The sequence below is a fragment of the Anolis carolinensis genome, unplaced genomic scaffold (assembly GCF_035594765.1).
Source record: "Anolis carolinensis isolate JA03-04 unplaced genomic scaffold, rAnoCar3.1.pri scaffold_25, whole genome shotgun sequence".
NCBI classification, from domain to species: domain Eukaryota; kingdom Metazoa; phylum Chordata; class Lepidosauria; order Squamata; family Dactyloidae; genus Anolis; species Anolis carolinensis.
Window position 1 is genome coordinate 321781 of NW_026943834.1, and position 18404 is coordinate 340184.

General features: G+C 41.6%; 1 protein-coding gene across 7 annotated transcripts in view; it reads left to right on the plus strand.

Annotated features, from left to right (window-relative positions):
• The window catches only part of LOC134294855 (uncharacterized), a 46965-nt gene that overhangs the window by 3531 nt on the left and 25030 nt on the right, over window positions 1-18404 (plus strand). For 5 of the 7 annotated variants that reach the window (XM_062966625.1, XM_062966620.1, XM_062966626.1 and 2 more), the window contains exons 2-9: window positions 2202-3604; window positions 8180-8250; window positions 10551-10708; window positions 11134-11361; window positions 11854-12189; window positions 15003-15401; window positions 16016-16186; window positions 17607-17764. In XM_062966625.1, coding sequence (XP_062822695.1) covers window positions 10585-10708; window positions 11134-11361; window positions 11854-12189; window positions 15003-15401; window positions 16016-16186; window positions 17607-17764 — 1416 coding nt within the window. In that variant the 5' untranslated portion in view covers window positions 2202-3604; window positions 8180-8250; window positions 10551-10584. The remainder of the gene's footprint in view (window positions 1-2201; window positions 3605-8179; window positions 8251-10550; window positions 10709-11133; window positions 11362-11853; window positions 12190-15002; window positions 15402-16015; window positions 16187-17606; window positions 17765-18404) is intronic. The other 2 variants (XM_062966622.1, XM_062966621.1) reach the window with 2 other exon arrangements.

The following is an 18404-nucleotide window of genomic DNA, read 5'->3' on the forward strand; positions in this document are numbered from 1 at the left end:
TGGCCTGTTCCAGTTCCTCTTCTGTGTGAGGCCAGACATCTTTGACCTTCAGTGCCCAATCTGACGATGCCAGGAGTCAAAGGGGATGGACATCCAGTCTTGCAATTTACAGGGTTATATTATTACAATTATCATCATCATCATTATTTCTATCTTGCTTTATTTCTCTTGAAAGTAGACCCAAAGCGGGTAACGATAAAAGCAACACAAAAACACACAAACATTGAAATAGAATCCAACATTACCACTATTTTAAAAAAAAAACAGCTTAAACCTACAAGGAACGTGCTATAAGTCATCTCAGCAAAAGGGAGCAGTCCCAGCCAGTCATCTCCTTGGAGATTAAGATAGCAATGCAAGACGTACTGAAGCACCTGCTTGAAGCTTTCAGTTGGGCCAATAAATTTGAGAGCAATAAGCAGGATGTATAGCTGGCTGTATTTCCAATAATCGTAAGAGTCCTCTCCAAAACTGAGGCAAATTGGGCCGTGTGATCTGTAATTATTCTAAGAGGGATGCCATGGTATTTGGGAATGTGGTCAATAAATTCACTGGTTAATTGGGGGGGGCACTGGTCTGATGGTGCAAGCTATACAATGCGCTGCTTAGGAAACAAGCCTGGCACTACCCAGATGACGGTCTCAGCTCAGCTGACAGGTGATCTTCAAAAAAATAAACCCTGCAAATGGGCCTTTTGTGGTTGTAGTGAACTTGATGGATTCCTTCCTGCCCCTTTAGCCGTAACACAAACATAGTCTTTAACACATCATCATAGTTCTGTCCACAATATGGTCCCCTGAGCAAATCCAGGATTTTTACAAACCAAAAATGTCCTGCTGTCTTTACATTTTTAACTTTTCCCATCATTTCCTTTCTCTGAATTGGCTACAAATTGTCCTTTCTAAAATTGGCTGAATTGAGCAGAACTAGACAGACAACATTTCTCCCATCCCAACCCCAGATATTACTGGACTCCAGTCCCCATTATCCACTGTCTGTTTGTGTGGGAAGGGTTGAATACAGCAACATCTGGAGGGCAGCAGGATTCAGACCCGCTCTGGGGGTGTAGAATCATAGAATAGTAGAGTTGGAAGAGACCTCATGGGCCATCCAGTCCAACCCCCTGCTAAGAAGCAGGAAATCGCATTCAAAGCACCCCCGACAGATGGCCATCCAGCCTCTGCTTAAAAGCCTCCAAAGAAGGAGCCTCCACCACAGCCCGGGGGAGAGAGTTCCACTGCCGAACAGCCTTTTTCACAGTGAGGAAGTTCTTCCTGATGTTCAGGTGGAATTTCCTTTCCTGTAGTTTGAAGCCGTTGTTCTGCGTCCTAGTCTGCAGGGCAGCAGAAAACAAGCTTGCTCCCTCCTCCCTATGACTTCCCTTCACGTATTTGTACATGGCTATCATGTCTCCTCAGTTTATCCTTGTGTATCCACCAGTTTCCACTCTATCCTTTCTCTCATGTACTAATGCTAGACCCAGTACTCTCCATCCTGTCCTTCTGCATGCATGTCTCTGTTTTTGTTGCCTAAGTATAGAATTTTGCCTTTGCCTTTCACTTTGTAGTTGTTTTATGTCTGCATTTGTTCATACATAATTTTTGTATGACGTGGCATAATTTTTGTATGACTGCAATCTATCAAAGGAACTTTGCTGTCTGCTGTGCTGTCAATATCTCCATGTATTTTGCTTTAGAAACAGGGGACAAGAACCATACTGCAGTGATAAAGAAGACCAGGAACGTCTTTTTTCTGGCTCAGTAGAAATCCACACAAGGCAATGAAGTATTTTTCTCCCAAGACTGATTGCATGGGGTAGTCTGTTCATTCATCTGAGTTGTGTTGTCAGAAAGCAGAGGGTCTAGAAAGGAAATGTTTTTCCAACCTTAGCTTCATTTTGTGCTGGCCATATTGTAAGATCTCATTTTTTTTACAAAGGTTAGGTTAAAGTGTTAAAGTGCAGTGCAAAAAAAATCTCACAAACAGAATATTGGGTCACTGTACCCTTTGTATCTGGGCAGGGGTTGTTCTTTATTGAGCAGGTGTTACAATATTTCTCACCAAGCAACGGACTCTTCTCAAGTGGTCCAGTCTTTCTCTTCTCTTCCCCTTGGTTTGCTACATCATTAGGCTATTGTGCTTGATGTCCAATGAGCTCTTTCCACGTTGAAATACTGTTTTTCTTCTCGTTCATCTGGCAGGTAACCTCTGAACAAATCTTGCAAAGAACACCTTGTGAGAGCTCTGCCCTAGGGATGCTCTAAGTCTGAAATGACTTGCAGCTACACAGCAATGACAAGACCAAGAAATAAATAGAAGAAAAATATATTTCAGGCTACATACCTGTCTAATCAAGGGGGAAAGGGAAGCCTGTGCTGTGAAAAAAAGGGCTTAGGAAAGAGACCAGAAGACAGCAGCAATACAAAGACTGAGAAGAAGAAATATTATTCCCTTCAAGAGTTCATATCTGTACCCTTCTGGCTAATATTTGAATCATAAATTTAAAGGAATGGAAAGCCTTCTGCATCCCTATTCCACATTACGCTCAGGGGGAAAGTTTCATCAGTGTATGGAATGTGGAAAATGTTTCACTGGGAGAAGTTATCTTACTGTACATGAACGGACCCACACTAGGGAGAAGCCCTTTGAATGCATAGAATGTGGAAGGAGATTCAGTCGAAGTGACAATCTCTTTACTCATCAGAGGACCCACACTGGGGAGAAGCCATATAAATGCACGGAATGTGGAAAGAGCTTCAGTCGGAGTGACAATCTATATTCCCATCAAAGGCGCCACACAGGAGAGAAGCCATATAAATGCATGGAATGTGGAATGGGCTTCTGTCGCAGTGAAGATCTGTGTTCACATCAAAGGACCCACACAGAGGAGAAGCCATATGAATGCACTGAATGTTTAAAGAGGTTCAGTTCTAGTAGCAATCTGTGTTCCCATCAAAGGACCCACACAGGGGAGAAGCCCTATAAATGCATGGAATGTGGAAAGAGCTTTGCTTCTAGCACCAATCTGTGTTCCCATCAAAGGTTCCACACAGGGGAGAAGCCACATAAATGCATGGAATGTGGAAAGAGCTTCTGTCTCAGTGGAGATCTGCGTTCGCATCAAAGGATCCACACAGGAGAGAAACCATATCAATGTATGGAATGTAAAAAGACTTTCAGTTCCAGTAGCAATCTGTGTTCCCATCAAAGGTTCCACACAGAGAAGAGGCCACATAAATGCATGGAATGTGGAAAGAGCTTCTGTCTCAGTGGGGATCTCCGTTCGCATCAAAGGACCCACACTGGAGAGAGGCCATATCAATGCATGGAATGTGGAAAGAAGTTCAGTAGGAGTAGCAATCTGTGTTCCCATCAACGGATCCACACAGGGGAGAAGCCACATAAATGCTTGGAATGTGAAAAGAGCTTCTATCACAGTAGAGATCTGCGTTCGCATCAAATGACCCACACTGGAGAGAAGCCATATCAATGCATGGAATGTGGAAAGAGCTCATTGGACATCAAGCACAATAGCCTAATGATGTAGCAAACCAAGGGGAAGAGAAGAGAAAGACTGGACCACTTGAGAAGAGTCCGTTGCTTGGTGAGAAATATTTCAGCCATTGGATAAACAAGAGAATATTTGTCGAGTAAAAATACTGTGTTAACAATTCTATTCTTACTGGCACCTACTATCCATGTTTTAATTGTATTGTTCCATTTTTTAAATTATTTTAGATGGAATGCTAAAAGGGAGGGTCTGAAATAAGTATAAAAATTTGGGTAATATCATCATTTTATATGCCTTCAGCCTTGTTGTAATGTCCCAATTCCATTTTTTCCAATCATTAATTTGTTTACTTACTTTTTTCCACAATGGATTATATTGTTTAAATTTTTAGGCATGTGAATGCGTAGATATTTTAACTTCTTTCCCCCCAGTTTCACCCCTAGATTAGGCTTCTTTTAACTCCTTCCAATTCAGGTTTTTATATAAAATTTCTGATATTAAAAGTTAGGCCTGAGATCTTTTCAAAATTTTTGATTACTTTTGTTACTGCCTTTACTGAGTCCTTTATAATGCCTATTAGGACTATCGCATTGTCTGCGTATAAATTAATTTTTATTTCTTCTCTATCTCTCTTATACCCTTTTATACTTTTATCTGATCTAATTAGGTTGGCTAGAGGTTCTATTACTAGGGCAAAAAGGAAATCAATTGAAAAATTTGGCAGCACTAAAAGTTTTCCAAACAACACTCATTTACACAAATCTGTTAGCAATGTGTGTATTTTGAAAGCTGTTTCTCTTTCTTGCACAGTTTTCTCTATTAGTTTTGGCCCAAGCTGCAATTTTGTCATGTTTGCTGTATTCTTACAATCCACTATTAGGAAATATTTTGATAAAACCTTTGAGGTGGGGACTGTGCTTCTGAACATACTGGAATATTCCGTGTATTTGTTAAGGATCCGATAATCACAAACCAACCTGAGGTCCCCAGTCTTTTTGGCAACAAAGAACACAAGCGCCGCAGTTGGAGAGCTAGATGGGCGAATAAACCCCTTAGCTAAGTTCTCATCGAGGAACTCTCTTAAAGCTTGCCTTTCCGGTACAGTCAAGGCGTACAACCTTCCTGCTGGCAATCTTGCACCCTCCGCTAGTTTAATGGCGCAATCATACGGCCTATGCGGTGGCAACTTGTCCGCTTCCTTTTTACAGAATACGTCTGAGAATTCCCCATACTCAGCAGGCACTCCCTCCATATCAGGCTGAGTAGGGTTCAGAGTAAAACATTCCTGCCTCTTAAAGGTCAGCTTACGCGTCACCCAGTCCACTTGTGGATTTACTACAGCTAGCCAATCCATTCCCAGGATCACATCGTATCTGGGTAAGCTCGTAATATCCCACACAAACGTTCCCGTTACTCCCTGTACTTCCCACATTACTGCTGAGGTCTCATGGTTAACCACCCCAGTCTCCAATAGTCTCCCATCCGCTCCTTCCACCCACACGTCGCATGCTTTGCGCACTATAGGAATGCCATGCTTCCTAGCAAATTCAATATCTACATATGAGACGTAGCCCCTGAGTCCAGCAGTGCCAAAGTAGAAACAAGTTCTTTTCCCCCAACAGATAACGAAATGGGTACAAAAACATGCTTCTTCCCCTCAGTTGACTGCTTTAAAAGCCCTAATGCGTTGGACTCACGTCGCACTAGGGCTGGCCTTTTCCCGAAAGCTGGGAAGGTTTCGCATTACAATTTCTGGCAAAATGCCCAGCAGTTCCACAATACAAACACAACCCCAGCTGTCTCCTACGGTTCTTTTCTTCTATAGACAGCTTTTTAAACACCCCAAGCTCCATAGGCTCGTCCCCCTTTACCACAGGTGCCTTGGGTTCATACATAGGTGGCGCACACATTGCTTTAGATTGTTTACGGGACTCGAACCTGGCGTCCAAACGCAGCACTTTAGATACTAAGGCATCCCAATTTTCTGCCGGCTCCAAGCGTGCCAATTCGTCCTGGAGGTAATCATTTAAACCAGCAGTAAACAAAAGCATAAATGCATTTTCCCCCCAGTCTAGCTGATGACGGTACAAATTAAACTTATTTAAATAATCCAAAACAGTCCCCTTTCCCTGTTTCAACCGATACAGAGCCCAACCAGCATTCTCCGTACGGAGAGGATCCCCAAAAGTGTCAATTAGTAGCTTTTTGAAATTATTCAAATTGTCCTTGACTGGGTCATTTCCCAAAATCAAATTAGTGGCCCATTGTCCTGCAGGACCAGTCAACAAACTCAAAATAAATGCCACCTTGCTAGTGTCCGTAGGAAAAGCTTGAGCACTAAGCTGGGAAAAATAAAGCTCAATTTATGCCAAAAAAGTTGGCAGTTTGCTTCTCGACCCATCAAAGCGTTCAGGAGTTATTACATGTCCTTTAACTGACTGTGCTACTTGAGTAGCATTAAAAGCCATTTGTAATTGCTCAAAACGAGCCTTTAACTCCTCCATCGTCTTCTTGACGTAATTTACTACTGCAGTAAAACTTTTTTATGGGCGTTGGGCAATCTGTCAAGGACAGAACGCCACAAGATAAAAGATAACAGAGTTTATTGGAGTTACAGAACTCAAAATGCCCGTAAAAGACAAGGGCTAGGCAAACACTGGCCTTAAAAGTAAAAAGAGGCAAGAAAAACGTTCAAAAGATAAACCGGATTAAACCGGAGTTTAATCCGGGTAAAATCAAAACAGCTTGCTTCAGCCTGGGAATAAACAAAACAGAAACTGGTGAACAAAGAGTTCAAAGGAATGCAACTAATTGGCAGCAGATGCTTCTCTGCTGCCAAAACTATGTTTTGAGTAACTTTAAAGGTTACTCCTCCACACAGCAGGCAGGTTCCCGATACAAACACAGCAGACGAGGGCTTAAGCATTCAGCGAGGTCCCAATCCGTTCCGAAGGTCGTAAGGTAGATGCAGACGTTTGTAGTTCACCAGGTCCAATACAGGTAGGAGTATCCGAGGCCGTAGTCAAGCAGTCCGTATGTCCAGTACAAGCAGATGGCGTCCGTCAAGAAGACGACGGAAGGTCAAAGGTAGTCAGCAAACGAATCACACCCGTCTTCAGGAAAACTTCCCACACAGATCCCAAGCGTTCGTCCAGATTACCTTGCCCAACGCAATTTGCTATTGCTCCCAAACCCCATTTTATGCCAGTTACAAGTCCTCATCGCTATCAGCTGCCCTCCTTAGCCCGGGCGTTTCCTCATCACTTTCCTCATCAGAACTGGAACACCTTTGACTACGCCCCACAGCATCCCCAGCTGTGGATCCCGTCCCATCCCTCCAGCTTGCCCATGGGTCTAATCCTGAAGGTCCCCAATCACCTTCCATACTATCATTGCCAGTGGCACCCAAATCCTCCCTTACACGAGTCCATTCCATGTCATCCTCTTCCGAGCTAACCATCTCTTCCTCCATTCTCTCAGTAAACCCTTCAAAAGAATCCTCGTCAGATGGTTCTGCAAAGATATCTCGCAGCCGCTTTCTTTCTCGCTCCTCGAGAGTATCTGACTCTCGAGGAGTCTTACGCCCACGTCTCCCAGTAGCAGAGCCATGAGGCTCAACCATAACAGGAAAGCTATGTACACTGTCAGCAGCTCATTAGAGGAAAAGCAGGATATAAACGTAACTAAACTATCAAATGAGATATTTAATAAATAAGTGGACATTTGCACATTTGTTGCATTTCAATGGCACTACTGTAGCCAACATTGGATTTAGCCCATTATAGTTTTCTTGCTCCATTAACATTTTCTTGGAAACAAATTCTACTGATGTAAATATTTTCCATTGGGACTAAGTCTGGGCTTGGACCTTCATATCAATCTCGTAGTACTCTGCGTTTATTTGTATTTACTTAGAATTAAGTTGTATTAATGTGAATATAACTTATCTCTTATTATTCTGAGCAAATATGATTTTCTTGGAAATAAGTTATAAAAGTTATATATAGTGTTTCTATTATGGATAATTTTGGATTTATACCATTGTATCATTCTTCTGAATAGATTTATTTTTTTAGCAAAATAAGTTATACTGTATTCACATCAATGTAGTAACTTATCTGTGGCCATGATAATGATTGTCACTTGCTTTAAGATTGCTTTTGTAGGATGGGTTGTGTGGAATTTGTACATTCTAGCCTAGACATTTGTACACACACACACACAAAGAAATGAAAAAGGAAATAAAAATGCACTGTCAAATAATTACTACATTTCTACTTTGAACTGATCCCTCATTGAGATTTACTTCTAATAAACATGTTTAAGATCCAAACAAAAGAAAACTATTATATTCATTGTAACTTATATTTTAATAGCCATGTAAAAAATTGTTCAGTACGCAGTTATGTTTATTTTAAAAGTGGGTTTTAAGAGGTTTGGAGAGGGGGTGTAGGCATCTCACTGCCTTCCCAGAAGGTTATGGGAGGGCATCTAGATACCCAGTGGCAAGTGCAAGTTTTTCAGTCTGGTGTGGGGACAGAAGCCCATCCAAATCTGGGTTTATTATACCTGGGCTGGAGCAGACTTTTTTCCTGTGTGTAACCAGCCAGAAATGTGCCTAGGAAGATGTCTTACTAATTTCTTCCTTTTTCTTCCGTCCTTCCATAGCAGACGCCAGCCAGATTCCAATAAATTGTTCAATCTGCAAAGAGGAGGACTGAGACTGTATGGCACTTTTAGTAAGTAAAACACTGTACACTGCAGGGTGGATCCCTTCCTACTCAAAATGGAAAGCATATCAATTAGTTTAGAGGCTGGAAGGCCATCTGTCAGGAGAGTATGGATGGTGCCCTTCTGCCTGGACAAAAGGATTAGATGGACCTTGGGGGTTCCCACCAATGCTAGGATTCTATGAAAATGTATTGGTATTGGCTTCTATTGGTTAATATGTGAGACACTCAATGAGAGAGCTGCTGTGACTTTTTTTAAAAAACTTTTTTTTGTCAAAACTTTAAGAATTCCCTAAAATCAGTAGCTGTATTAATATTTTGGAACATTGGGAGGAATGATCCTCTGTTATCTTGTGTCATTGTATAGAAAATTCAAAGAGATGGCTCTTGCAGTTTTTAACAATTGTTTTTTTTTAAAGATGAAAATTCCCCAAAAATCTGTGGATAAGTGAAATGTTCTAAAATTTGGTGGTCTAACAGTTTCACTCCAATAGCTGTAAAATGGGGGAGAGAGGGGCCCCTGAAGTTTCCCCAATTAAAGTAATTAATGAGAAATTACAATAATCAGAAAGTAACGAAATGTCATTGCTCTCATTATAGTAATGAAATTTTCACCAATTATACTTTAGAAACACTTTAGAATTGAAATGCCAGGTCTCCCTAGTTTTGAAATGCCCTTTGAACCATTTTTATGGATTGCACATGCCTAATATGGTTGTAACACTGTTTATCATGTTTTATATATTGCTGTTGAAATTTCTGTGTTTGCGAGTTTATGTATTTTTATTAGTATTGGATCATGTTGAATGCCATCAAATCGTTGCCGAGTGTTAGCTGCTCTGAGTCCCTCAGTGAGGAAGAGAGGGCAGGTTATAAAACAAAGTAAATAAATAAAATAAAATAATAACTATAGCAACAAGTCTTTCCACTACATTGAAACTATAAAGATAATTGTCCTATATGTCACAAAATAATATTTACAAGTATGATGAGGCTTGGATGTAATAGTTGCATGGATACTAAATTAATCTGACATTTCAAAGAACATTGTTCTTCTCTTTTCTCCCTTCCAGAATTTTTCTGGCTACCACTCTGGCCTAAGCAAAACCATATCTCTCTTGCACCAATGGGTTCTAAAATTTTAGAAACCAGCTGGACTTCAACTGCTATGCTTGCTTTTTTAAAATTGATGTAACAAGACAGCTAGGTTGTCCACCCATAGATTAATAAACAGGAAAACTTTAATGGGATTTTTTATAGGGACAGACTTTTGCAAACAGTATTTCGAATGTCTAAGGAAGCACTAACACAGGGAGTTGCAAAGGTCAGAACAGTCCATTCCACTGTGTACCTTTCTTATATAGAAGAACATAACAGACCTTGCAACCCTGATCTCTCTAGAGAACTGGTCTTTACTTCTTCATTCCACACTTCAATCTGTGCTGAGAACTGAACAAACCAAAGGCTTTAAAAAGTTGAATCACATTTTGTGTATGACAAAAAAAATCATTTCATATTTATCATCCAATTCAGTCAGAAGGGCTTTAGTTGTAAATTTTGCCATTCACATGTAGGGATCTTTTGCTGCTGCTTTAGGGACAGAAGGCCAAGAATAATGGGGAAAATTTAGTGTCAGAAATGGGAAAAAATTGGGCATAACTTTTAAGAATTCCCTAAAAATCAGTAGGTGTGCAAATCTTTCCAAAATGTGGGGCGTGTGATGCCCTGTTTATTTTGTGTCAATGTAAAGAAAATTGTATTTTTTAAAAATACAATGGAACAATGGCTTCAAACTTCAGGAAAAGAGATTCCACCTGAACATCAGGAAGAACTTTCTCACTGTGAGAGCTGTTCGGCAGTGGAACTCTCCCCACCGGACTGTGGTGGAGGCTCCTTCTTTGGAGGCTTTTAAGCAGAGGCTGGATGGCCATCTGTTGAGGGTGCTTTGAATGCGATTTCCTGCTTCTTGGCAGGAGGTTGGACTGGATGGCCCATGAGGTCTCTTACAACTCTAGTATTTTAGCTTCATATTGGTCATCTTGAACACCGATTCCTTTTGGGAGAAGACTGAGGCAAAAAAGGTCTTCCACCAAAGTAGTACTTGGGTAAGTTACTTTTTGGAGCTTAAGGTCCCTTCCACACAGCCATATAACCCAGAATATCAAGGCAGATGATCCACAATAAATGGATCGGTGAGAAACCCATCTCATCTCACTTGTTGAAGGACACTTGTTAGAGTATTATCATGAATAAGAGAGCTACGTTCACCTGGAGACAGATGTACAATATTGTTCATGTTCTCATTTCAGGTTATTAAACCTCATAGATGCTGCCAGCCATCAAATGTCCAGCGTCATCATCAAAGAAGGCCACCGGCTCAAGCAATGGGGGATTCTGGGAGAAGGTACCGGGGCCCACCTGGTGAACAAAGAGAAGACCAGGCTGCTCACCAAGGAGGAACTTGTGGGTCAGTGGATGCTTTCCAACATTGGCTTTCCAATGGGTCTCCATTGTCAAGATGGACCTCTTCTACACTATATGAGTGGCTTCATCCCATGGGCTTCTAGAATATGTAATTTTGTGCACTATTTGGAAATTGTTCCACAGTGAGCTTTAGTGTCTCACCATACTACAAATCCCAATATTCCCATAGGATGTAGCTTGGGAAAGAGGTGTCCAAGGTTTTGGATGGACCTGGTCTAGTCTTCTCCAAGCGTTGTCATATACTACTAAGAGTCTAGGAAATATGGACTAGTGTAGACGGGGCCTACATCTCCCAACTTTGCTCACAACTAACTCGGCCACACGAAGACTGGAGCAAATCTCCTCCAAAGTTCCGGCTGATAATACAGAGGCATCTGTACTTCTTTCATGTCTTCATTGCTATTCTAGGACCAGATGGAGCCATCAAGGCGCATGAGGTTCTGCGTCAAGTTGCCACCACTGGATTGATGGTGCCCAGAGATGACGCGGTCATGCTGTTGGCCAACCACTCCACGAAGAGCGTGCCTGCAGACCATTTCCTCCATCCTGACACTGGGAAAGTGCTTCCCATCGCTGGGAACATTGGCTTCGATCCCATCAGCTTTAAGCTCATACCTATGGTGGACTTGGCATCTGGTAAGAGTCACTCTTTATGGTCCTGCTGAACCACATTAACTGGTGGGTGGCTCCTAAGATTTCATTTTTTTCATTATGTTCATGGGGAGGAGGTAATTTCCTTCCTTCCTACATTCCTTTGCCCTCTCACCTCCGCTGTCGGTTTGCAATCCTTATACTACGCCGCACTCTCAAATCCAAACGCTCAGCTCTATCTAGGGAGTCCATCCCATCAAGGTCAGTTTGCTCGTTAACTCGCTGACATTCATTAGTAAGCTGGGAATCTTCCAACCTCCCATCCTCCATTATCAAGTCACTGTGCACCTGACTGGCTTCACTGGGTTCAGGATCATCAACTCCAAACCTGCCTGTGGGAAACAAGCCTTTCGGGGATATTTTGAACCTGAATCTCTCTTTCCTCATCAGAATCTATCAGGTTCTAAGTTCCAGCTGAGTCACAACACAATCGATCAAAATGTGCCATGCTTTCGTACAATCTGTGTCTCTCCGCAGGTGAGCTCCGTAACTCCGCGATGCCCATCTTCCCCTACGTCCCGTACCCCATCTGCCCCAGCACCGGCCTCCCGGTCAAAAGCAACATGCCCGTCCTGCAGCCGGAGAAGGTGTTCCAGCTGGGGGGCTTCATGCAGGACCCAGCGTCGGGGATCGAGGTGCCGATCCTCGCAGTGACCCTTCACCCCCAGACGGGCCAGCGGCTGACCTTGGGCGGGACCTACCTGAACCCTCTGACGGGAACGGTGTCCCCGCTTGAGATCGGGGCGCCCATGAGAGACCCGGAAGGAGGCAGGATCGTTCCCATCCTCGGAGTCGCTTTGGATAGCCACACAGGTGAGAGGCGGAACCTCCAATCATGTGCCGTTTGGTTGCTTCACCTGGTTTCACCTATGCAGACAGGATCGGTTTGTCACGTTCTGCAAATCCCAAACATTGGGCAATGACCCACAAGGACCTACCTATCATATATAGTAGATAAGAGAGAAACCAATCATTTACTGTATATACTCAAGTATAAGCCTAGTTTTTCAGCCCTATTTTAGGACTGAACCCCCCCCCCCTTGGCTTATACTCAGGTGAGGGTCCTGGTTGGCTTATATTTGGGTCAGCTTATACTCGAGAATATATGGTACATTTATTATTTTTCTCTATTATTATTGGTATTATTACATTTATTATTTTTCTCTATTATTGTTGCTACTATTACAGTAGAGTCTCACTTATCCAACACTCGCTTATCCAACATTCTGGATTATCCAACACATTTTTATAGTCAGTGTTTTCAATACATCATGATATTTTGGTGCTAAATTCGTAAATACAGTAATTACTACATAGCATTACTGCGTATTACTTTTTCTGTCAAATTTGATGTTTAATAGGCATTTCCTTAATCCCTTCTTACTATCCAACATATTCGCTTATCCAACGTTCTGTCGGCCCGTTTATGTTGGATAAGTGAGACTCTACTGTACATTTATTTTATGCTATTTTTATTATTATTAATAATACATTTATTATTTCACTCTAATCTTATTATTACATTTATTATTTTACTCTATTTATTATTACATGTATTATTTTCCTGTATTTTATTATTATTATTATTATTATTATTATTATTATTATTATTATTACATGTATTATTTTATTCTATTATTATTAAAATGATACATAAGGACATTTACATTGAAGAAGATGAGTATAATGATTTGTTCAGAGTTGGACAGTCTTATCTTAAATTTGAGCTTTATGTAAATATTCAAAAACATTTAACCTATTGATGCCGCAATTAATGTAATTTTATTGGTATCTGTTTTTATTTCTCGGCTTATACTTGAGTCAATGTTTTCCCAGTTTTTGGTTTTTTTGTAGTAAAATTAGGTGCCTCGGCTTATATTCGGGTCGGCTTATACTCGAGTATATACGGTACTTTCCGTAAATGCTCTTTTGCAAGTAGAGTCATCCATAAACTTTCCGTCTTTTCCATAAAGATAACTTAGGGAGAGAATTACAGCTTTGACGGACTGTTCTTAAGAGGGGCTCTATTCATTAATTTAACGATCAGAGCTGATTGGATTCTCTTGGAAGCAGTTCAGCTGCTCAATTAATATGATAGAAAACACATTTATCTATGTCTGTTGGGGGTCTTCCAGCTCAGAAGCTTAGTAAGCAGTTTCTTTTTTGTGCTGCTTAGTTTCATACAAGGATTGAGAAAGTGGTTTTGTGGACTAAAACTTCCTATATATACGTGGGTCATTGTGGATTTAGGATTTCTAGATAAGGGATAATACAAGTGATAAACATAAATACACAACATATAATCCAACAATAAAAATAAATAAATATAAAACTAGTAACAATACTCCATGAAGTTTTGTAAGTAAATCAACTATGCTAACTTTCAACGAAGACTACTTATTTCTGGTCTCTTGAGAGGATGATTTAAAAGCAATATATTTTATGGGAGAGTAGATAAATTTTTTGGGGGCAACTGAAATAACTCTTCTGAAGATCTGTTATATACTTTATACATTGGCATATCTTTGTTTCTAGCACTTCAAAGACAAAGGCAGGGATTATCAGTCTAACAACTGAGAAACCTAAATGGCCTTGCATGAATACTAGTGGATATTTACCACTAAGGAGTAGATTGACAGGGAAGGCAGGGATTATCAGTCTAACAACTGAGAAACCTAAATGGCCTTGCATGAATACTAGTGGATATTTACCACGAAGGAGTAGATTGACAGAGAAGGCAGGGATTATCAGTCTAACAACTGAGAACCCTAAATGGCCTTGCATGAATACTAGTAGATATTTACCACTAAGGAGTAGATTGACTCAATTTACTCAGGAAGATCATACTTTACAGAAAGGTTATGATTATTTCCAATAGCGTGGATGCCAATTGAACTCGCTTCCAAATGGCTATGGAGATGCTGGTTTTCCAAAAGGTTATGGTCTCTAAAAAGGCCATAGGCAAGAGGCCTCATAAGGCCGTAGCTAAGCAAAGAGACCTTCAAAGATGATCTAGATGATCTCATAAGACCATAGGTAAGCAAAGAGACCTCCAAAGACCATCTAGATGGTCTCATAAGGCCGTAGCTAAGCAAAGAGACCTTCAAAAACCATCTAGATGGTCTCATAAGACCATAGGTAAGCAAAGAGACCTTCAAAGACCATCTAGACGAACTCATAAGACCATAGGTAAGCAAAGAGACCTTCAAAGACCATCTAGATGGTCTCATAAGACCATAGGTAAGCAAAGAGACCTTCAAAGACCATCTAGATGGTCTCATAAGACCATACGTAAGCAAAGAGACCTTCAAAGACCATCTAGACGATCTCATAAGACCATAGGTAAGCAAAGAGACCTTCAAAGACCATCTAGATGGTCTCATAAGACCATAGGTAAGCAAAGAGACCTTCAAAGACCATCTAGATGGTCTCATAAGACCATATGTAAGCAAAGAGACCTTCAAAGACGATCTAGACGATCTCATAAGACCATAGTTTGGGGGGCCCTGCTGTAGACTCTGCTGTGTGAGTTGCGTAGTCAATGGACACCAGAGTTCATTAAATGTTAAAATATTGAATGAAGATTCAGTGAAGATTCATATCACCTATTTTGTCTGTGTCTGCAGGGGATGTCCTTCCATTGGGGGGGCTGCAGGGCCCCTCGGAGACCCTCCTGCAGGTCGGGGATTCCTTCGTGGAGCCTCTGAGCGGGAAGGCGGCCCGGGCGCAAGGCCTGTGCCTCCAGCGAGGAAAGGCGGTCCCCCACGGAGGGGGCTTTGGGGCCGTCTTGGAGGGCAACGTGCTCCTCTCCCAGATCCGGGCAGCCAAAGCCCTCCAGGATTATAAAGAGTCCCTTTGGGGGGATCGGTGCCCGGCCGGAGATGGACAACGGGCCCTCAAGGCAGCGGAGGAAGATGTGGTGAAGGCCCTCTCCTGCAAGATGCAGCACGTGGTGCACTGGATGCAGAGGATGGAGAAGCAGCAAGAGTGGGCCTCCCACATGAAGCGCACCGGGGGAAAGCTAGGTACGTTCTGGAAGGAAATGTGTATACGAGGGCTATCCAGAAAGTAGATTACGTTTTGGAATTAAAAATGATCAAAGTATAGGAGAAAATATTTACCATACGCAGTTAAAAGCCAGACTCAAATACCACTTTTCAACATAGTCCCCATTGAACTGTAGGCACTTCTCATAGCGATAAAAGAGTTTGGGAAGTCCTTCCCCACCAAATTTTGCCACTTGGCTTGCATCCTCAACCAGGCAGGTATCCCTTCCCACAGCTGCGCATGTGCATGTGCTCAACTTTGCTGCATATGGTCAATGTTTTCTCCTATACTTGGTTCATTTTTAATTCCAAAATGTAATCTACTTTCTGGATATCCCTCGTATATGGATGTGATGACACGCTCGTCCTGGATCGCTCTTCTAAGGTTTTGCAAGAAGCACACCTTTCCTGTCCCAAAAAAAGGTCACCATAACCTTCCTGGCTTTCAACTGCATATGGTAAATGTTTTCTACTGTACTTTGTTCATTTTTAATTCCAAAACGTAATCTACTTTCTGGATAGCCCTCGTATATGAATGTATATGATGACATGCCTGACTCAATTGCTTTCTATTTCTGTTTAAACTCAACTAGGGATGGTGAGATATCCCAGCACAGACCTGTGGGTCCCGGCCATTTTTGGGATGGGGATCCCGGATCCGGGGGGTTCCGGCTTGACCGTTCCCATCCTGGGAGTGGAGTGCGACTGGAGAACTGGGCAGCCGGTTCCTCTAGCCGGGACCATGGAAGACGCCGACGGAAAAGGTGGGGAACGGAGCTGTGATGTGGTCTCAGAGCCTCTTATTCAGGTTATCGAAGGGGGAGCATTTGCCATCGGTGAGGAGCAGACCATGGGAAAGATACCTTTGGAGAAGAGCAGCGGAGATGAAGAACACTATGTAACACGATTTTTGTTCCTGGGTTATCAATGTCATTTCCTAATTGCACCATAACAGTACAGTGTGATAGGGCTCTCCATCTGGAATGTGATTATTATCATTGTCATATATATATATATACATACACACACACACACACACACACACACACACACACACATACATATCTATATATATAAAGGAGTAATGGTGTCCGTTCCTCCCACTAAACAACAAAAGTACAAGCCCCAGAACCTAGAAATTTGGCAACACAACCCACCATCCTTGCCCCTAGGTTCCGACAACAAAAATAAAAATAAAAATAAAGTCCTAATTAGAGGGAGAGAAATTATTGTTTTTATCCAATTGCTGCCAGTTAGAAGGCTAAGCTCCGCCCACTTGATCTAGCAACCCACTCAGCCCCGTGTTAATAAAAGAATAAAAAATAAAATAAATACAAATAAAACAATAAAAAATAATAAAAAACACTAAAAATTAATACAATAAAATACTATAACAAAATAACTAGAAATAATACAACAAAATAATAAAATATAATGAATAAAAAGATAAGTTACAATAAAATTAATTAAAAATACAAATAATGTCAAATAAAAATTCCACAACAATTTTTAACCAATACCACCACCACTTTGCCACAGCAACGCGTGGCCAGGCACAGCTAGTATATATATATATAAGCTTTGCCCGGCCACACGTTGCTGTGGCTTATGGGAATAGCCTTGCAGCCTCAATGCCTGGCCGTTTTTGGAAGTAGCTGGAGTAGCACCTTTTGTGACCCAATTTGGTGTGATTGGGTTCAGTGGTTTTGTTGTTTACTCCATAGTAAAACGACCATTACATTTTCTTTTATATAGATGGTGATGATGAAGATGATAACATTTTCAGGCTGTGGGTCATATCACGCTGCACCACTATGGCACTATTATTCCTCTCCGCTAGCCTTTCCCAAAAATAACTTTTCCTAGCTCTGCCCATACAATTGTCTGCAACACGATTATGAAATAAATTATCGGAAGGAATGCAATATAATATGTTGCAAAGTGATGCATTATGTGCAGCAGAATGCTAGATTTCTCAACAAGTTTCTGTATATTAGAAAAACTTTGCATGCTGTATAAGTAAAACTCATTGATAGTCCAGAATAATGGTTTGTTGGAAGCAGGAACCTGAAATTAGCAAGTCCATGATTTCCTCTTGCTTAGGATTCCCATATGTTACAGAGATAGTTAACTCTAAATTTCAAACAAATCTGTGAGCCAGTGCTTTCTTCTCATTGCTTGTAGGTCTCGTTCCTCTTGCCATTGGCTTCCGAACCATTGACCCCATAACAGGGGAGACGGGTCCGGTCATCGGGGCTCAAATCAATCCTTGGACCACGGCGGTCATCCCCATCGTCCAGTCCCTAGGAAGCTTGCCAAGGGGAAGCCCAGACCCAGAACTGGTAATGTCCAGTCTTGTAAAGCAGAAGTGTTGTGACTCAGCCTTTGCCTTTGTGTGATCCTGATGTGCCTTTGCATGACTCTGATGAAGATTCTGGATTATATGTGCATAATGATGGGATTCAGGATGAATTTGAGGATAACTCTGATGCTGAGAATTATTATGTCAGAAATGAAGAGCAGGGAGTTGTTCCCATGGGAATAAATCATGATGTTGTTTCTAATGAGGAATTTCAGGTGCAGGGAGTAGACAGGGAGGATAGCACTTTGCCGCCTGATAATGAGCTCAGTGACCTTGACTCTGGGAATCTCGATCAGGCTACAAGACTGGAATTTAGAGGGTTGCGGAGAAGCCTTTGCATAACCAATAAATGAGAATTCAAAGGGCAAAGGAATGCCTTTATGTCATGCTTTTAAAACAGTCTGCTCGCAGAGAGCTCTCTATCAATGCAACTCCATCACTTGATCTAGAAGCAAGTCTGCTTTCCTGTGCCAAGTTTGCCTTCCTGTAATATCTTCTGGATATATTCTGTTTGGTGGGACTTTGGCTTCCATGAAAAGGACCTTGTTTTATGCTCTATGTTTCTATGGACTTATTGCTTACAGCCTTGGTTTTGTGCCTATCTTTTGGAACTGTACTTT